The 22,101-nt window shown below is 37.0% G+C and overlaps 2 protein-coding genes and 1 long non-coding RNA gene across 3 annotated transcripts; all 3 read left to right on the plus strand.

Annotated features, from left to right (window-relative positions):
• The first annotated feature begins 4,187 nt into the window (after positions 1–4,187).
• Positions 4,188–6,567, plus strand: LOC122278631. Its single transcript, XM_043088811.1, has 3 exons — positions 4,188–4,595; positions 4,698–5,667; positions 5,795–6,567. Exons 1-3 carry the CDS (start codon positions 4,188–4,190, stop codon positions 6,565–6,567), a joined length of 2,151 nt encoding a protein of 716 aa, XP_042944745.1.
• Positions 6,568–8,997: 2,430 nt separating this feature from the next.
• On the plus strand, positions 8,998–9,357 carry LOC122278632. Its single transcript, XM_043088812.1, has one exon. The coding sequence runs from the start codon at positions 8,998–9,000 to the stop codon at positions 9,355–9,357; it is 360 nt and encodes a 119-aa protein (XP_042944746.1).
• A 2,134-nt stretch (positions 9,358–11,491) lies between these two features.
• Positions 11,492–21,884, plus strand: LOC122278908. The gene is made up of 2 exons (XR_006229384.1): positions 11,492–11,684; positions 21,576–21,884. It is a non-coding gene; the product is annotated as an uncharacterized LOC122278908 (long non-coding RNA).
• Positions 21,885–22,101: the final 217 nt, after the last annotated feature.

The raw sequence follows: 22,101 nt of genomic DNA on the forward strand, positions 1-22,101 counted from the left end.
GCTAGCATAATTAGTGTTATCACTCACTATAGTGTGAGAAGTGCAATTTTATTTTCAATCAAGATTTTGGGTTTGCACAATGATCCCATTTTGAGTTTTCAAAAGATATGCTTGTTCGGAAATGCGTTTTTGTTTCTTTAGGGCACTTCAGGGTGGAATTTCAATAAGCGAATTGCACAATAGATTTGTGTGAATATTTAAGAGTTTTCGGCACAAAATTTATTTTTCACCTTCCCGGAGTGAATAGTAACAACAATAGTAGCACCTTCTGCATTATTTTCAAAGTCACAGTCTGTAATGTCCAAATTAGGTTAGTGAAGTTTTATTTGGACACTTGGCTAGATCTTAGGCACACATGATGAATAGTATTAGACACTTGGTACCATAAGGAACCATTATGTGAAGGAAATCAATATGTGAGATCATGCCACCTAAGCAAAACCCTATTTTTCATCTGATCAACCAAATTGTGCTAGACCAAAGAAGGTTTCAACCCTAGTGAAACTCTAAATGGTTGGAATCCAATTGAAACCTCAAAATCTTGGTTGAAACTGAAATCCTAAATGGTTTCACCAAACCCTAAAGTTGGCCTCTAAACCCTTTTTGATCCGATTTCTAGCATTGTGTTTAATCATTAGATTAAATCATTTCTATATGCTATTAATTCATCAAATTCTTCCTATGAAATCATTATCCAACCTTTTATTGGGCTAAGAAAAATTGAATTTGGGCTTAATATCATCCCAAACCCTAGCCAAATCCCAATTAAATCCCAAATTCAAACCCACTTAGTTGAGGCCCACTAAGGCCCACAGATTTGGCCACCTTGGCAAAGCATCTTGAAGAAGTTTCATTCCCCACATGGTAGGCCATCCCTTACCCTTGGCTACACCCATTAGTGCCTTGATGTGAAAGAGAAATCCACCTCATCACCCTTCATTCCTCACAGCTGAAGCAGGCAATCCATGTCCCTCACTATTCTTCACTTTATGTGACTTAAGCACATCCAATCAAGGGTCATTCAAGCCCATAACTTCCCTCTCCAAAGTTCTAAAGTCGTGTAAGATACATTTCACTCCCTTTCATCACTTCTTCACCCCATACTTTGAGAGAAACCTAAAATAGCTCTCTCCGGTAGATTTATGGGTATTTTTATGTGCAGATTTTTTGCCCTTTGTATGTATTTTCTCATGATGAATCATTCATAAAACTTTTTTGTATTTGAATTTAATTTCCATGAATATCTTATTTATCTCATTCCATGGTCATTTGATCGGTAAAAAATATTTTTAATCATAGAAATGTCATTCTAGGCCTTAAATTGGAGAGTGTGACATATTTTAGAGTTTTTGACCAAGTTAATGAACATATTTTGGTCCAAACATTTTATGGGGAATTTTTAGCATGTTTTTATGAATGTTAATTCAGGTTTTATTTCACGACTAAAGCTTTTGATGGTAGATTTCCTTAGATCTAGAAACTTGAAAACTGAAAGTGGAAAAACAATTTCTATTTGTAGAAAATCTGAATATTTCATGGTTTAATCTTACTCCGAAGGCTTTGATATTTTTATGTGATGATCTTAACCTACTATATGCATGTTAGGATATTATTTTGAAGATATTTAGTATTATTTTCAAAGATATGATTTTTCTATGCAAAAGGATGTGAGTTAGTCATAAGATTTGATGTTATTGAGTTAGACCCATGTTTTGTTCATTTTTAGACATTTGATTTTTAAGTTTGATGGTTGGATATTCTTTAGGACACATTTTTAAATCATGTGATGTTTTAGTTTGAAGATCCCATCTTTTTAATCCATGGATAAAGAGATTGATCAAAGTTAGTTGATAAAAAAGATTTTGTTTTTGGACTAAGTGTAAAACTAAAAACTCCAAGTGTTGTTTTGTGATTTTTGGTGACCTTTTTTTTTTTTTTTATGATTTAAAGTGTGGTTGATCTTAGGATGATGTTATGAATATGTTAGAAGTAAGTTTTGATTTTTTTAGAATTCTTGGAGATGTTTTGATTAAGGTCAAAACTCTTGATTCAAAGGTTTGCTTTATTGTTAAAAAGTTTGGTGTTGATGATTAGCTTTTTCCTAATGGATGTTTTAAGTATGGTTTCAAAATTAGGATAGGAAGATCTTTGTTGCAAAATCTTGGTTTAATCATGAGTTTTGAAATTGAAAGAAATTGCATCAAAATCAAGAGAAATGACCTATGAATGTTTCGGCCATAGTGAGTTTCCCATAGTTGTGAATTGTTTGAAATGTTTCTGAGTTAATGTTTGAGTTTTGGATAAAATTTACATGAGAAATGTAAATTGAATGTAAATCTTGGTAATTTTTAGAATTAGGATGTGAAATCCTTAAGTTAGAGGTAAAATGGTCATTTTTTCACATATAGAGTGTAAAATAGTAATTTTACTCTAAGTTCTCTCTCTTTTTTTTTTTTTTTTTTTTTAACGTTTCTAATTGTTAGTAATTAAATTTCTAATTTTTAGACTACCCTTTTATAGTTTCTCGCGTTTCACACATTATTATCGCAGAATGCAACAATTGAGATAAGTTAGCTCTTAAGTTACCATAAGTTTAATGTGTATGTTTGATGGGTAAAAGAGCTATGGTTCATGTTTGTATGTTATCATATATGCCATGCTATGCTATGTTATTTCATGTTTTTTTGTTATACATATTATATTATTTCACGAAATACTAATATGTTACACAATATATTGTGTCACGTATTACTATCTATTGCAAGAATTAACGTTATGTATGACATCTGTTACATGTATGTCATATCATGTAATACTCACTGTTACATGCTATACTATGTTATGAAGTATTGTCTGTTACATGTTATGCCATGTTACGATATGTTGTCTGTTACATGTTATGTCATGTTACCAAATCTTTCTATCTCAAGTAAGTCATGTCTCTCGAGTTATGTTGAAGTCATGTTATGTGACATCAGGACTTCTGTCCTTTCATATTTCAATTACGTTTTGTCTCGAATACAATTGTGTATTTTGAAAACATTTCAGTTTTTAGTTAATTTGTACTACGGTCAAGGATTATACGCATTGCCTTGTATTGCAGTCAAGGCTATGCACTGCTGAGTACTAAGGTGAAAGAGTATAATCTGTCGTACTACAAATAGATAAATCAGTTTAGTTGTATTACAGTCAAGGATGATACGCATTGCTAGGTATTGCGATCAAAGCTATGCACTGCCGAGTACTAAGATGAAGGAGTCTCGAACATAGTTGTGTATTTTGAGAACAATTCAGTTTCAGTTTTCAGTTAATTTGTGCTATGGTCAAGGATGATACGCGTTGTCTGGTATTGCAGTCAAGGTTATGCGTTGCCGAGTACTAAGGTGAAAGAGTATAATTTGTCGTACTATAGATGGATAAATCAGTTAAATTACATTACGGTCAAGGATGATACGCGTTTCCTGATATAGAGATCAAGGCTATATGCTATCGAGTACTACGGTGAAAAAGTATAATTTGCCGTACTACATAAAGATGATACGAATTGCCTGGTACTACGGTTAAGGCTATGCATTGCCAAGTACTATGGTGAAGAAGTAAAATCTACCATTACATTAAGTTCAAGTTCATGTCAGGTTAAGTTCAAGTTCACGTTCATGTTATGCTATGTTCACGATCACGTTATGTTTCAAGTTTATGTTCATGTCATGTCATGTTCACGTTCACATTATGTTTCAAGTTTACGTTCATGTCATGTCATGTTTCAAGTTCATGTTTAGGTCATGTTATGCTCAGGTTCATGTTATGTTCAAGTTTATGTTCATGTTATATATGTTTCAAGTCCACGTTATGTTGGTCGATTATCGGAGTGCTTTCTCTTCTCTGGTGAGAAGCAGTAAAGCTTCAGTGCCGTTGGCTTCCAACGGCTTAAGGTCTCACTATCTGTGAGATTTTGTTTACTTTGTTCTCAGTAGGCTCTATCTAGTGTCATTGAAGGAGTGTATTAGCATCCCGCCAAGTCTCAAAGGCTCATTTTCTGTCAGTCAAACTACTTAATTCTTGTATTTTGAGGAAGCACACCAATAGAGGCAGAGGACCTAGCCAAACAATGGGAAAGGCTACAGTTAACAACGGAGGAAAGCTCACCCATCCAGGTGAAACTGGATGGGCCAAAGGAGAGGATCAGGATGGGGGAATACTGCATAGTGGGACAGGCTATGGTGGAAAAGATGGTAAACAACAAAGCTTTTAGAACCACGATGTCACAAATTTGGAGGTTGCAAGGATGGGTGAAGTTCAAAGAGATAGGTGACCAGAGCTTCTTAATAGAATTTCAAGAACTGGCAGATAAGGAGAAGGTCTTGAGTGGTAGGCCATGGTTCTTCGACAGGTGCCTATTATCTCTGCAAGAAATTGACGCTAAGGTTTCCATTAATAGCATGCAGTTTCGTTTTGAACCTTTCTGGGTTCAACTGCACAACCTTCCACTAGCCATGATGACCGAGGAGGTCGGCATACAATTTGCAGAATCCATAGGACATGTTATCCATGTAGATGCAGAGGTTGATGGACATGCATGGGGTCGTTGTTTGAGGGTGAGAGTGGCTATGGACCTTCACAAACCCCTACTTAGGGGAAAGTGGATGCTGTTTAAAGACTAAGAACATTGGATCTCATTCAAATACGAGTGCTTACAGAATTTTTGTTTCCACTGCGGTATCCTATACCACAAAGGTAGAAACTGTAACAGTATACGCCATGAACAACAAAAGGAAGATCAAGCCCCCCAACAGTTTGGTCACTGGTTAAGAGCTCAACCCATGCATACAGATATCTTTAGTGTCCGTAAGTATGGTGGGTCAAAGGGTGGAGCAACTGGTGGAGCAAGAGGAGGAGCATACGATGGCAACAGCAATCGAGGAGAGCATGTGCCGGAGAAAGGACAATGTGACAGAGAAGAGCCCATACCAAGCAACCATGTTGTGGAACAGGAGGTGTCAGCGAAATTGAAGGAAACCTTTCCAGCAGGAAACTTGAAAAGGGTTGTCCAAAAAGCAAAAGGTCAAAAGGCAGATGAGGAAGTCCCAACCTCTGAAATGACGACAGGTACACATCTAGAAACTAGTACCAAATTTCATTTAGATAGGCCACTCCCAAGTGTGCACGAGGCCCTTAGACTGGACACTGACAATGAGACCCCACTACCTCGGACCTTTACTATAATGGAAATAGATCAAGTCAAACAAAGTCTAGTTCAGTTAAATACACATCCGAAACTAGATAAACAAGATGGAACCAATGAGGGAAAGAACACAGGTGAAGGTTTGACTAGGAGGAAGGTTGTTAGCTCAGAGGTCATGAAAATACCTGCTACACAGATTGAGGGTCCCATTACCAGAAAATGGAAAAGGCTTGCCCGAGGAGAGGAATCTCATGGATGTTTATTAGAGGAAGTTCCTTTGAATGACATAACCGATATTTGCCAAAGGTCAGGATATAGGAGGGGATGTAAAAGAGGGAGTGAAGAGAATAAACAAGATACTAAGAGAATCAAGAGGGTAGGGACCATGAAAACAAGAACCAAGTGGCAGAGGCTGGGAGCCAGCCCTTCCAATATCAATGAGCATTATAGTGTGGAACTGCCGAGGGCTTGGGAACCCTCGGCCAGTTAGAATCCTTAAAAAACTAGTTAAGGACAAGTGCCCCAACCTAGTCTTTCTAGTGGAAACAAAGGCTGGGAAACAAAGACTAGAAAGTGTGAGAAGGAGCCTGAGGTTAGATGGCTGTTTTGCAGTGGATAGTGTGGGACTTAGTGGTGGGATTGCTCTACTGTGGAAAGAGGAGTGGGAAGTTACAATCATTAACTACACCCGTTGGCATATCAGTGCACTAGTTAAGGAAGAAGTTAATGGACAAACATGGCAATTCACAGGATTTTATGGACATCCAAAAACAGCAAAAAGAAAAGGGAGTTGGCAATTACTTGAAATGTTAAAACCCCCCACACCTATGGCCTGGTTTTGTGCAGGAGAGTTCAATGAAATCCTACACCAGAAGGAGAAACAAGGGGCTACAAGTAGGCCTTATAAACAGATTGAGGATTTCGGGAGGGTAGTCGAGTTCTGTGGACTCCAAGACCTCTACTCACTGGGACAAAACTTTACTTGGTCCAATAACAGAAGAGGAAGGGAATTTACAAAAGAAAGAATTGATAGGGCAATGGTAAACAAGGAATGGAATGAATTGTTTAACTCTGGCACCTGTACTGTTCTAGCAGCAGTAAGGTCTGATCATTCCCCTCTATGCATCAACAAACATAAGGAAGGCAATGGAAAAAGGAAGAGGAGAGCGTGCTTTAGATATGAGGCAGCTTGGGACCTAAAAGAGGAGTGTAAGGAAATAGTAGAAAAGGCTTGGAAGGCAGATAGAATGAGTGGAGGAGGTGGCAACTCAGTACGACTAAAACTTGAACTATGCCAGAGGGGCTTAGTGCAGTGGAACCAGAAGGAAAAAGTGCAGACTCAAAAGGATATTAATCAGAAACTGGAAAAGATTAGTCATCTCTAAGATACAGGCAGTGGGGAGCACATAGCAGCCATGAAACACCTTCAAAACGAGGTTGAGATCTCAATGGAAGTAAATGACACGAAATGGAGACAGAGAGCTAAGCAACACTGGATGAAAGTTGGGGACAGAAACACTACATATTTTCACCTGCAGGCTACTCAAAGAAAGAAGATAAATACCATTAGAAGTGTTCAGGATCCACAAGGAAGGGTAATAACTGAGCAAGAGGGTATTGGTGAGGTCTTTATAGACTTTTTCAAATCTTTGTTTACTACTTCCTCCCCAACTAATCTTGAGGAATGTTTGGTTGCCTTAAACACCACTTTAACCACTGAGATGACAGAATGGCTCCTTAATCCTTTCACCTGAGAAGAAATCCATGGTGCTGTAATCCAAATGAATCCTTTAGGCTCCCCTGGGCCTGATGGATTCCCAGCATTCTTTTACCAAAAGCATTGGACAGTAATAGGCGAGGAGGTAAGCCAGTTTGCACTACATGTTCTAAACCAAGGTGGTTCCTTAGCTGAGGTAAATGACACGCTTCTATCTCTAATCCCAAAAGTTAAATGCCCCACAAGAGTGACTGAATACAGACCCATCAGCCTGTGCAATGTACTGTACAAGATTGTCTAAAAAACCCTTGCCAACAGACTGAAATCCATCCTCCCCAACCTCATATCCCCCAACCAAAGTGCCTTTGTACCTGGTAGAATCATTTCAGACAATGTATTAGTTGCTTATGAAGCTCTTCACTTCATGAGTACAAGAATGAAAGCAAAGAAAGGGAGTATGGCCCTCAAGTTAGACATGAATAAGGCTTATGATAGGGTAGAATAGGGCTTTGTGAAGGGTGTTATGTTAAAAATGGGTTTCCCTATCAAATGGATCAACCTAGTTCAAACATGCCTTAATTCTGTCACATACTCAATCCTAGTTAATGGGACACTACATAAAAAGTTCTTTCCCTCAAGAGGCATAAGACAAGGCGACCCTATGTCCCCTTACATCTTCATTTTATGTGTTGAGGCTCTCACCTCACTACTGAACCAAGCTGAAAAGCACAAAGAGATAACCCCAGTTCAGATAGGAAAAGGCCCCATCACTGTAAACCACCTCTTTTTTGCAGATGACAGCCTCCTCTTTTGCCAAGCAAACCCAAAGGAACTTATTCACTTGCTTGATACTTTAGCTGTGTATGAGCAGGCCTCGGGTCAAGTTCTTAACAAGGAAAAATCATCAGTGTTTTTCAGCAATAACACTAAGTAAGAGACCAAAGATCAAATTCTGCAGCTGGCAGGGGTTAAGACTAATGGGTCATTTGAAAAGTACTTGGGGCTTCCAGCATGTGTTGGGAGGAAAAAAGTGACTACATTCCACTCCTTAGTTGACAGAACATTGGCCAGAATTGTAAATTGGAAAACTAAGCACCTTTCAAGTGCAGGGAAAGAAGTATTACTCAAGGCTGTTCTACAGGCCATTCCCACCTATACCATGGGGATTTTCCTACTTCCAGACTCGATTACAAGGAAGCTGAATCAATTACTAAGAAATTTCTGGTGGGGCTTTAGTGAAGACACTTCTAAAATACAGTGGGTCTGCTGGGATCAGATCAGCAAGCACAAAGAGGTTGGAGGCCTTGGCTTTAGGGACTTTAGAAGTTTTAACCTGGCACTTCTAGCCAAACAAGGCTGGAGAATGCTCAATAACCCATCTTCCCTGGTGGCCATGATTATTAGGCAGAAGTATTGTGGAAAAGGTGCTTTCTTAGAAGCACAGCTAGGCTCAAGACCATCCTTTGCTTGGAGGGGCATACATGCAGGTCTAGAGATCCTTAAAAAGGGAGTGATATGGAGAATAGGAAATGGCTAGAGTGTAAACATTTGGTCAGATAACTGGATCCCATCTCTGCCATCATACAAAGTTATCACCCCAAGAGAAGAAGACTGTTGGTGTGAGCAAGTAAGTGATCTTATTGATACAATATGTAGAAGCTAGAAGGAATGTCTACTCCAGGAATTATTCTCAACACACGAGATAGAGGCAATCAAAGCAATACCAGTGTGCCTTGGGGATAGACAGGACAGAATGGCTTGGCAACATACCAACAATGGTCAATTCTCAGTTAAGAGTTGCTACCATATGCATAGGTCAATGGAAGCTGAAGTAGATGGGGAACCCTCATGTAGAAGACAAGATACACAAGTGTGGAAGATAATATGGAGGATCAAAACCACACCAGCAACCAAAATGTTTATATGGAGAGCATGCAGTGAGGCTCTCCCCACCTTGGCAAATTTGGAAAGGAGGAGGGTGTTTGAAGACAGTTCTTGTGGTATTTGCAAACAAGCCTCTGAGACGTCAGGCCATGCCCTATGGGGCTGTGCTGCTGCATAGGATGTATGGAACCATAGCATTAGAAAGATTCAAAAAATGACTTACCATAGTGATCACTTCTTTGATATATGGTCTAGTCTAGTGGAGGTGTTGAACACCAGTGAACTTGGGATAGTGGCAAGCATCTCAAAGGAAATATGGAATAGGAGGAACGAGATTGTTCATGGCAAGGAACTTAGGCATCCCACCAAGATATACAACCAGGCACTAGAAGAGTTTACTTTATACACAGACAGCTTGCAAGCCTCAGGAAAGGGAAGAGACAACCCTCGAGTAGAGTCACACAAGTGGAAAAAGCCAGTTGAGAACCACTACAAGGTCAATTGGGATGCGGCAGTAAGATCAGTCGAAGGCAGAATTGGCATAGGTGTCATAGTCAGAGATCACACCGGCTAGGTTGCTAGTGCACTCCGAGCTCAAAGAACCTTTAGAGAGAGGCCTTTTGATGTAGAAGCATATGGATTACTGCTAGCAGCAGTGTTCATCAAGGAGTTGGGCATACATCACACTTCCTTAGAAGGAGATTCAAAACAGGTAGTTGACTTGATTAAAAGACAAGGCTTGGACTGGAGCATGGGAGGATGTCTAGTGGGAGATGCAAGAAAAATACTGAACTCATGAGCACAATGGAGCATTTCTCATGTTCCTCGTGAGGCAAACATGGCAGCTCATCTTTTGGCACAAGAAGCATTAAGCTGTTCAGAGGATACCTATGATGTTGAAACCTGTCCTTCATGTGTAGTATCAATTGTAACCAAAGAAATGGTGTAATCATAGCACTCTGCGTATGTATGTAGCATAGAGTCATCTGTTACAAATTGTTTCTGGTTTATTAATGAGATGAGATCTCTTCAAAAAAAAAAAAAAGTCCACATTATGTTTCAAGTTAACGTTTATGCTATGTTGCTAGTCCTTGGTATGTTTTAAGTTCACATTCATGTCATGTGAAGTCAAGTTCAAGTTCAGTTTCAGTTTAAGTTACGTCAACTCACACGATATTATGTCAAGTCATGTTATGCTTATTATTTCATGACATGTTATGTCAAATTAAGTCATGCTTAATATTGACTTTGATTGTGCATTCATGTCTTTACTGACATGCATGCATCATTAACCTGCATAGGAGTTTCCTGTTAACTTGCTAAAATTTGTAATAAAATCTCACCATGGTAGTGCCAACTGTCATTCCCCCCGAACGGTAGGCAATGTGTCAGGATCATAGTAGGGAGTAGACACTAGCAGACTGGATGAGGTTTACTAGACGCCGCAGACACGACGCTGAGCTTATGGCCTCCATAGTTAGGTTTTTGGACAGTATTTTGGCCTTGTTAGTCAAGTAATGTGATTTACTCAATGAACTGGCTCAATAGTATATTTTAGTAATGTAAATATGGAGTCTGGTCTCCCATGTTTTGAGATTACAGTCTTATGAGACCCGTACTGTAATCGTAGATGTTTATTTTGTTAAGTATGCATGTATTACGCTTTAACTATTTGAGATATTATAAGTTTAGTGCATTGTATTGCTCTAGAAAAAATTAACCGCTGTGAATATTGCATAATGCTAGATGCGTATTAGAAACATTGCATCTTATATGTCAAGAACGGAGGCAGGTAACCTTGTGTTGCATGACCTGACGCTTCGGATGTCCATCCAATTCCAAGTGAAATCTGGGGGCATCACAATCCTAATGTATAATAACTAAAGTATTGATGATATAAATTTTATGAAACTATATCTTATATAGTTTCTTAAACTTAATAATATACTAGCATGAGTTAATTATTATAAAATAATATATTTATACTATAATATATATAGACTAAGTTGACTAATAATAGTTTAGTGTATATAAACATCATAATATAAAATATTGTAATAATAATGTGTAAAGACTAATATATAATAATATGTAATACTAATGTATAATAATTAATGTATAATAACATGTAATACTAATATATAAAGGCTAATATATAATAACATGTATTACTAATGTATAATAACTAATCTATAATAACATGTATACTAATGAATAAAGACAAATATATAATAATATGTAATGCTAATATATAATAACTAATGTATAGTAACATGTAATACTAATCTATAATAACTAATAATTTAATTGAGTGATGAAAATATTATAAAAATCATAAATAGAATGATAACATATAATTAGAAAATAGATATTATAGTAATTAGTATGATAGAATGTAAAAAGTATAACCGTATAATATGATTACATATAATTAAACACTAGTGAATTAATATCTAATAATAATCCATACTAAGTATTAAGTACTAAAAATTATAAAAACCATAAATAAAAAAATTTAGGATTAAAAATCTAAATCAAAGATTAAGATTAAAATTAAATTAAGGGTTTTAAAAAATAGGATTTAGGAAAAAAATAAGGCCAAAACAAATGGCAAAAACATTGTTGTTTTTGCTGCAACCTTTTATGTTTCTACACTCCCCGGCTTTTGCTTGGGGATAATAGAAACTTACCCACCCCCCCCCCCCCGAGTCGCCTTTCACCCTTCATTCTCTCACTCTCGAAATTCCTTCGTTTTCTCACTCCCGAAGATACCATCCCTCGACTCCCCATTGCCAATTGATCTCTTACACTCTCAATCGTAGATTAGCCGCTGCCCATCAAAGATTCGAAGTCAGTAAATTACCCAAACCCATGTCTTTGTTCTTTAATCAAATCTTTGAGGTTGGTAATGTTGATTTTTTCTATGGTTATTTCTAGATTTGTCTTTTGATAGTGCTTGTTCCAGATCTTGGTTCACCAAAGTAAGCTCCTAGACTGCCCCTGTCATGTATTGATTTATACGGTGAAATGGATTTAATTTACTAATTGGTTTGGGGAATCCGTTACCCAAAAATGTTGTTGCTGATTTTTTTTTTTCTTTTATGGTAAACATAGTAGTCAATCTTATTGAACTAAAATATGGCATTCAGCCAGTACAATAGGTTTAATACAATCAGCAACACAATAAATATCTAGTAGTTCATGATCTAAAGTCATTGCTGCTTTTGCTAGTTGATGGGCAACAACATTCATTTCTCTCTTAACATGCTGTATTAATTTCCACTAAGCATTGCTCAAAAGACTGATGATGTTTAAAATAAGGCACTGAAGCTTCCCAGCAGGAGAATCACACCATTTAATTGCTTGAACAACTTGACTTGAGTCACTCTCAAAGATTATGGAATCGAGACCCAATTCTTGGCAAAATAAAATAACAGTGAGTAAGCTTCTTGCTTCTGCAATCACAAGATCAGTACAAAAAAACCTTGGTTGCATCAAACTTGCTAACACATAACCAGCATCATCTCTTATCACTACACCAATACCAACCTTGTTAAAATCAACCCTTATTGCTACATCCCAATTTACTTTCACCCAAGTTGATGGAGGCCTTTCCCACTGTGTTGTAGTATAAGGGTTCTGACTTCTTGATCCTACTATCTTTGGTCTTGTATTGCAATAGTCCTCAATAGCTTTAATTGCACTTCCATAGAGCACATAGGGAGATTGAAAAGGGCCATCATGAATTAGGGTGTTTCTTCTAAACTAGATGAGTTGAGCCAAGGTGGCAAATAACAATAGATCCTGACTTGATAATCTGTCAAGCAACTACTAAAAGACACAGAAGAAACTAGGTGCTGGGAAGTTTGCCTTTTGAATATTCTTGGGATACAATAGCCATACATCCTTAGTAGATTGACATGTTCATAAAATATAGGTAGGTGTTTCATCTTAAAGCATGCAAATAGGACAACAAGAATTAGTAATCACCTTTCTTTTACATAAATTAACTCAAGTGGGCAATGAATCTATGCACACACTCCAAATAAACTGTTGAACATAATTGGTTGTTTGTAAGGACCAAAGTCTTTTCCATAAAATCCCTTGTGCTCCATTTGTAGAAGATTCACCATTAACCCTTGATTGAACCTGTTTATGCAAGTGGTAAGCACTTCTCACTGAGAAATGCCCAGAAACAATTCCCCTCCATATCATTTTATCAGCAGTAGGCAATATACTAATAGGCAAATTGAATATCTCCTTGTCATCTTCCTCTTGAAAAATTGTTTGGAGTAAGTCTATATTCCAGCACCTTATATGAGCATCAATAAGATCAGCTACCACTGCATTTTCATAAAGCATAGACATAGGTGATTGAATCTTGCATGAAGAGGCTTTATTTAACCACTTATCCTTCAATATTTTGATCTGGTTGCCATCACCCACTCTCCACATGAGGCCTTCCTTTACCAAAGGAATAGATTGAAAAATACTTCTCTACAAGTATGACGGCCTTGGAACTACACCAGCATGTGAAAGGGATGTGTGTGGAAAATATTTAGCTTTGAGTATCCTACTAGACAATGAATCAAGAAACATTCTCAACCTCCAAACTTGTTTTGCTAAAATGGCTAAATTAAAACTGTGAAGGTCTCTAAAGCCCAAACCCCCACAAGATCTTCCTGCACTTAAGGATTCCTAGCTTTTCCAATGAATCTTTGACTAGTTTTCTAGATCAGCCCACCAGCATTTTACAAAACAAGAATGAAGTTTACAGCATAGTGTTTGAGTAAGAAAACACTCTTACTATAGGTAGTCATTTTCTGCAATACTGCCTTAATTAGAATCTCTTTTCCAGCTTTAGAGAGAAACTTATTTTTTCAATTGTCCAGCCTCTTAATACCCTTTCTGCTATATCATTAAAAGCCCTTGTTTTGGATTTGCCAACAATAGATGGAAGACCTAAATACTTGTCCAGATTTGTAGAAGCCTGCAAACCTGCCACCTCCATGATGTGTCTCTTTGTTGCTACATTTGTGTTTCTGCTGAAAAATAGTGAAGTTTTGTCTTTGTTAGGCTTTTGACCAGATGCAGCTTCATAGACACTAAGAATGTGATTCAAGTGGACCCATTCCTGCATATTAGCTTGACAAAATAAAAGACTATCATCAACAAAAAATAGATGATTTAATCTAATCTAGCATCAAGCAATTGGTACACTAGTCAAGTCTCTACTACACAATTGTGAACTTAGGGCTTCAGCACAAAGTATAAAGAGATAAGGGGATAAAGGACAACCTTGCCTCAGACCCTTTTCGGGTTTGAAACAATGATGGGGAACACCATTTACAAAAACTGAAAAGGAGGAAGTAGAAATACTGTGACGCACCCAGATTTTGCTTAGGATCGGACGACCTCTAAAGCTTCAGGACATGCAACACAAGGTTACCTGCCTCCATTCATGATAATTAAGGATGCAATGCACCTAGCATGTATCTAGTAATATGCAATATTCGCAGATGATCATTTTTTCTTTAGCAATACTATGCACCAAACTAAAAATATCTCAAATACTTGAAACGTACGTCATACATAATGACATACTAAAAAATTGAGATCACAACAATAGTCCAAAATGTCTATGATCAAAAGAGTGTTGGAGACTCAACTCCATAACTACAAGTAGTAAACTAAGTTCATCGTGGCCAGTTAGTTACCATTTGGGGGGGAATGGTAGTAGGGACTACCTAAGTGAGATTTGATTACAAGTCTCAGCAAGTTAACAGAAAACCTCAGTACAGGTTAATGATACATGCATGGTAGTAAAATCATGAATGCATTATCCAGGTCATAAGTAAGCATAGCATAACTTGATATATAACATGGCATAACTAACATAACTTGAACTGAAACGTGAAATGAACTTGACTTGACATGACATGAACATAACATGAGCGTGAACTTAAACATAACATAAATGTGAACTTGAAACATAGTATGAACATAGCATGGACTTGAAACATAGCATAAACATATGGTAATCCCATGAACTTGAACATAGCATGGACTTGAAACATAGCATAAACATAAACTTAAAACATAACATGAACGTGAATATATCATAACATGAACATGAACATAACATGACATGAAATGAACTTGAAACAAAACATGAATGTGAACTTGAAACATAGCATGAACATTAACATAAACGTGAACTTGAATGTCGTATGAACGTGAATTTAAAACATAACATGAACGTGAACTTAGAACATATTCTTGTCTCATGGAGTTACCATGATAGCGTAGTCTTATCTCATGGGGTTACCATGATAGTGTAGTCTTATCTCATGGGATTACCATATAGCGTAGTCTTATCTCATGGGATTACCATAATAGCGCATTCTTATCTCAAGGGGTTACCATGATAGCGTATTCTTATCTTAGGGGGTTACCATGATAGCATATTCTTATTTCATGGGGTTACCAATTTAACAATAACCATGAATTAAACAATAACTTAATTGCACAAAAACGTACATGAACGTAAACTTGATAGAAAACATAACATAACTTAGAATCTTGTTTATTAACTTGATTAATAAAGTGACCATGTGGGTGCTACATGGATCCCTTTGAGCCACCTGTCCCTACCGATTACCGTATCACAACACAGGTATCTAGACCAGCTGTGAGTGCGTTAATATATACTCCACAGTTGTTGTGGCCCCATGTATTTTACGTGTCACAATTGTTGTGTCTCACATAGTGTATGCGCCACAATTGTTATGAGCCCATACTTCATGCATCGCAGTTGATGTGACTCCATGAATTGTTATGCCACAATTGTTGTGGACACACGTGAATTGAAATATGGCTCCATCAGCATTAGTGTCTAGTGCGCTCCAGTGACCAGCTAATTAGGCCCTACTTGCAACCTGTTGACTGTATTTCATCAACTTAGGAAATTTCATATCTATTTAGACACTCCAGCGTGAATAAAGGAGTTTCACAAGGATATTACCCCATTCTAGCACTTAGGGTCGTAATTGACAAGAATAACTTGACATGATTATTCCCAAGATACACAAACTGTACCCAAGATGAAACGTGACATGAATACGAAAGGACAAAGGTCTTGATGTAGCATAACATGATATGAACATAAGTTGACAGGCATGATGTACTTGACAAAAAACATTTCATAGCATGACATAATATGTAACAAACAACATTTCTTAACACGCATAACATAACAAACAATATTTTATAACATAGCATAACATATAACAGTGAACATTATGTGACATGGCCTACATGTCACAGATGGCATATGTAACATGACATACTTGCAATAGATAGTAATACGTGACAGAATATATTATATAACAGATAAGTATTTAATGACAGAATATAGTATGTGTACTAGATAAATATGAAATGACATAGCATGGCATGGAACATATGATGACATACATACATAGATTGTAGTTCCTTTACCCATCATACATTCACAGTAAACTGATAGTAAGCTAAGAGCAAACTTATCTCAATCTTCACTTTCCTATGAATTGTAAGTAGTGATTCTAAAGGTTAGAACTTAATCACTAATAATTACAAACATATAAAATACTAACTTAGAGTAAAATTACCATTTTACCCTCTACATGTGGGAAAATGATCATTTTACCCCTAATTTAAGGAGTTTGCATCCTAACTCCAAAATCACCAAACTTTACATGCCTCATGTAAATTTTGACCTAAACTCAAATATCAACTTAGAAAAATTTAAAACTAAACACAACCATGAAAACACTCCGTAGGGGACAAAACATGCATAGGCTTTTCCCCTTGATTTCTGTTGCAATTCTTCCAAATTTCAAAACTCATGATTAACCAGATTTTTTGCAACAAAGATCTTCCTATCTTAAGTTTAAAACATCCTTAAAACATCCAATAGAAATATGCTATTCATCAACACCAAACTTCTTAACAAAAAGATCCAAACTTTTTAACTAAAAAAAGCAAACCCTTGAATCACAAGGTTTGATCTATTTCAAAGCATCTCCAAGAACTTCAAAAATCTAAATCTTACTTCTAACATATTCACAACATATTTCTAAGAACAGCCATGCTTTGAATTGTCAAAAAAAAAGTCACCAAAAAAACACAAAACAACACTTGGAGTTTTCGGCTTCCTACTAAGTCTAAAAACAGAAACTTTTTCTTAACTAGTTTTGATCAATCACTTGATCCATGGCTTAAAAATATGAGATCTTTAAACAAAAACATCACATGGTTTAAAAATGTGTCCTAAAGAAGATCCAACCATTAATCTTAAGATTAAATGGCTAAAAATCAACAAAAACATGGATCTAAATAAAAACATCAACCCTTTGGCCTAACCAAATATCCTTTTGCATAAAAAAAAAAAAAAAATATCTTTGGAACTAATACCAAAAATCTTTAAAATAATATCCTAACATGCATATAAGAGTCTTAGGATCATCAAATAAAAATATCAAAGCCATTGGAGTAAGATTAAATCACAAAAGATCCAAGCTTCCTTAAAATAGAAACTGTTTTTCATCTTCCAGTTTCAAAGTTTCTAGATCTAAGAAAATCTTTTATCAAAAGCTCTAGTCATGCAACAAATCCTCAATTAAAATTCATAAACACATGTTCACAAATTAACTGACCTCTTCCATGGTTAAAACAACGTTTGGCCAATCAATTGACCATTAAATGAAAAAAAAAAAAGATATTCATAGAACTAGACTCAAAGACAAAAAACTTTCATGAATGAAAAATTGTGAGAAAATACTTGCAAAAGGTCAAAAATCGCCACGCAAAAAGTCTTAGAAATCTGTCTGAGAGAGCTCTTAAGGGTTTCTCTCTAAGAAAGGGGATGAGAAGTAATGAAATGAAAGGAAGGTTGCCTTGCACGTCTCTAAAATTCTGGAGGAGGGAGGTATGGGCTTGAATGACCCTTTGATGGGAGATGTCTATGTCACAAAAAGTGAAGAATAGTGAGAAGGAGTGGGCTACTGCAGCTGCCTTGTAGAAGGGGGGTGATGAGGTGGACTTTCCCCTCACATCAAGGAACTATTTGGGGGGCTACCAAGGGTAGAGTCTGTCCTACCATGTGGGGGAGGAAACTTCCTCAAGAAGCTTTTCCAAGGTAGCCAAATCTGTTGGCCTTAACAAAGTGGGCTTCAATTTGGGGTTTAGTTAGAGTTTGAGATGCTGTAAAGCCCAAATCAAAATTCTCTTGGCCCAATAAAACATCCAAGATTAAAAAGGTGGGATAATGATGTCATAACATGAATTTGAGAAATTAATAGCACGTGGAAGTTATTTAATCAAGTGATTAAACACAATGCTTAAAATAAGATCAAATAGATTTTAGAGGCCAACTTTAGGGTTTGGGGAAACCGTTTATAGTTTCAGTTTCAACCAAATTTTTGGGGTTTCAATTAGATTCCAAATGTTTAGGGTTTCACTAGTACACTATATGTCACATCAAATTTGTATTTCCAAGAACTTATTAATATTTATGCAAACTTGAATACTTTTTGTGAAAATAGTAATCGACGCTTGAGTTCAATGGATTTTAGAATGAAGACAAATTGTGATAAATATTGGGGTGATCATCAAAAGATAAACCGATTGTTGTTTATTGCTACTATTCTTGATCCACAGCACAAATTGTTTACTCAAACATGTTGATTCAATCATGATCTGGTTTCTTCCTAAGAATTGGAATTTTGGAAGGCATTGGATTGTTTTTCATATTGCTTTTTCAATATCTTGATAAAGAGCACATATTTCTTTAAAGAACAAGATATCATAAAACTTCCCTCGAGAACATGCATTGTTTCTGGTTTATGCACGTTGTAGGGGGCTGTATGTATATTATCTCTACTTTACGAAGTCTATTCCATCAACATCTAGGATACGCATTAAATGGGATTAATTGACCTATTTCAGGTAGCATTCATAATTTACAAGCTCATGGAATTTATTAATTATAGGATTTGAAAACCCACATGTGAGAATGTTAGGATTTAACGGTTGGTGTTGTAATAATTTCAATTGTGATCTACAGTAGTCATAGGAAAAAGGATTTAACGGTTGGTGTTTTAATCATATTTTTTCATATCTGTTTTGAAAGTTATTATTGTTTTTAGTTAGTAATCTTTTCATCTTTGTTTTCAAGCATAGCTTGGAAGTTGGAATAGCGCTTGAAAGTTGGAACATTTAATTTATTTTGGTTCATTTGTTGGGAACATTTGTTGTTGTTGTTGTTGGGAACGTCATTTAATTTGGTTGGCACAAAAGATTTATTTTGTTGTTGGTTTTCTTTTGTTAGGTTTCTTTTGTTATTGTAGTAGTTGGAAGGAAAAATTATTATGATGGATGATTTGGATCTAGATGATTTTGGGTGTGGATGATGGATATTATTTATTTTCAGATTGTAATTTTTTTGATAGCTTTTGATAGCTAGAATGCATGAAGTATATATTATGAATTACTAATTACTGAATTATTTATTTTTAGATTGTAATTTGAAAGCCCAAACAGAAATGCTTTTTAAAAATTTGGGCCAAATATGAAGTTTAAAAAAGCCAAAAAAAGCCCAAAGTCGAAGTCGGAGTGAAGGATGTACATCTCAAAGTTGAAGTCGGAGGTCAGACTCGACCTTTGACAAAATCATCCACATTGGTTGGTGCTCTGCCCTAGATCCAAAGATCATCGAAGTGAGCATGCGTTGAGGGAGCCAGGTATCGCCTAACGCTAGCCTCCTTCAATAGCGCCTTAGTATAAACATCCTCCTGGTGTGACTACACCCAGGCTTGGACAATTTCCAACCGACTTTCCTCCTCCTTAGTGGATTTTGATTGGACCTCCATGTCCTCTGGCACGATCCCCCAGATGGCATGTACGGAGAACTCCCACCCCTTGCCAAATAGAAAAAGAAACCACCAGTTTCAGTTTTTAAGATGAGAATACCGTTGCTCCAAACGAGCCACCAATTGCCCTTTTCGCGAACGAAAACTAGAAGTGTTCCCTTTCTGCATTAGGAGGCTGTGGGTTAGGAGGAACTCTTGGGCAATGAGGTCCGGGTGCTCTAGGTTGACTTGGGGTGGAGCTGTGCACTAGCCAAACAGAAGTACTCCAACACGTCACGAATCGGCCAACGAAAAGGAAGCTGCAGTCCATTAGTAAGCATACCAGGGTATAACGCCACCTTCGAGGCATAACCCTTAGAGTCTACGGCCCCTTCACGGATCTCTAGGATATTGAAAAAGACGAAGTCTGGGGACTCCAAAAGAGGCCTTCAATGACCTTAAAACCGTCGGATAAGCCTCCAACCTCCAAATGAACCCATCAAAGTGTTGGGAATTTGTGCGAACCTCTGGAGCATCCATTCCCCCAAGAGTCCTGAAGGACTCAGACGGGCGGGCAAAATTGAGCCCCGAGGAGCAGTGTTAGAAGCATTCTTGGGTGCCATGGAAGTAAGTAACAGAAGCAATTTGTGAAGCAAAGTGAAAGGAGAAGGAAGCAAGAAAGAAGGAGAGCAAGAAGACAAATTTGAAGGCCCCAAAAGAGAATAAAAGCAAAGGGACTGAGAATGGGAAGGGGTTGAACTTAAATAGATGCCCACATCGATTAAAATTTTCCAGACAACGGATTGACACGCACTATGAGAGGGAGAGTGGTTAGGTGCAAATCCTACAATATGCGCTACACAAAGCAACTTAAGAGGAGAACCGTCAACCATTACAGAATCGAGGGAAGCCAGACAGGTGCACTCAAGTGCACATCAATCTGTCAAAGAAGTGATGCTGAAACATCTCCAAAAATAAGGGAATTCCCACAGAACTCGTTCGGTAAAAATTGACAGACTAATTGGAAGGGATATTCCCCTCCCGGCCCACTGGGTTAGTCCTGGGCAAGACATTGAAGCCCATCTCAGTCTAGATCCCACCCTTATACGGCCTAGGAATCACCAAAAGAGCATGACCCATAAAGAAAATGCATCTCATGGGAAACCAATCGGAGGGGATAGACAGGACGCATTGACTCTGATGCCCACCTGTGACACCCATCATTAAAAGATCTACACCGACAAGTGAACAGAGAACATGGACAACCCTCCATTCTATGACGATGGGAACGAGAAGTGACGACACCAATTACCTACTATTGAAATGCCACTTAAGGGCATGACGTTAGCCCCTGACACAGGGTATGAAATATTCCTTGAAACCTCATATAAAAGTTATGCTTTAGGTACAAATAACGCTATCTGAACTCTCCCATTCTCTAATTATTCTCCAAGAAGAAGTACTCACATTAACGTACGAGGCTCTCAGGACACCACCAAGCCCACCTTTGTCTCTGTACTTGCAGGAAGAAAGATGCCTGCCCAGGTTGTTGGAGCTTAGTCCATGTGTACGAAACACAACAGTAACATGCGTCTTATTTATATAAAGCCTAATTACTCTACTAATTTTTAATTTGAAAGTGAAAGTATATTATGAGTGAACTTTGTTTTAGTTGGGTTTGAATTAAGTTAAACCATGTTTTAAATAGAGCTTGTGCTTTAAGTCAAGTTCAAGTCACGTCACATACGTACAAGTTCATGTTAGTAGTGTATACTTTCATGTTTATTGTTACTCATGCCTTTCTGAACTAATGTCTATTATTAGCTTTCTTACTCAGATTTTTAAGGATCTCATTCTGTGGTTCATGGATCTCACTGTTGTTCCCATCCCATAATTGAAGATTTTGTTACAGACAGGGATGACGAAGGACACACAGGGCTCAATGAAGCTGTTTAGCAAATATACTCTGTTTGGGGGACCTTTTGGAGTCCATCCTCCAATTTCTAGGTCAGAAATGCAATTTTAGGTATACTAGAGGTTTGAGGTCTATTGTGTTAAGTCTATATTATCAATAAATGTAAAGTATGAGGTATTTAAAGAGTTTAGTACTCCAATGTGACATTTGATGTATCTAATTATTTTCTTGGAGGCTAATAGATGAGCATGTATGATCTGATCAGGTTTTATGATAAGATTGAGATTTTAGTTTTCTTGGTACAATTATAACACCATGAAAGAAAAGAAAAAATGTGTCCATTGCGATTATTGTATACTAAATACACCTTAGGTGCATTTCATGTTATCTATCATATATAAATTATGTAACCATGTGTTGTATGTTTCAATGCTTTATTCTTCGTGAAATCCTAAGCAGGCAATGTGGGAGCACTTTACGTTCTTGAGAGAATTGCTCTATCTTTTTTGAA

This window comes from Carya illinoinensis, chromosome 10 (assembly GCF_018687715.1).
Source record: "Carya illinoinensis cultivar Pawnee chromosome 10, C.illinoinensisPawnee_v1, whole genome shotgun sequence".
NCBI lineage: Eukaryota > Viridiplantae > Streptophyta > Magnoliopsida > Fagales > Juglandaceae > Carya > Carya illinoinensis.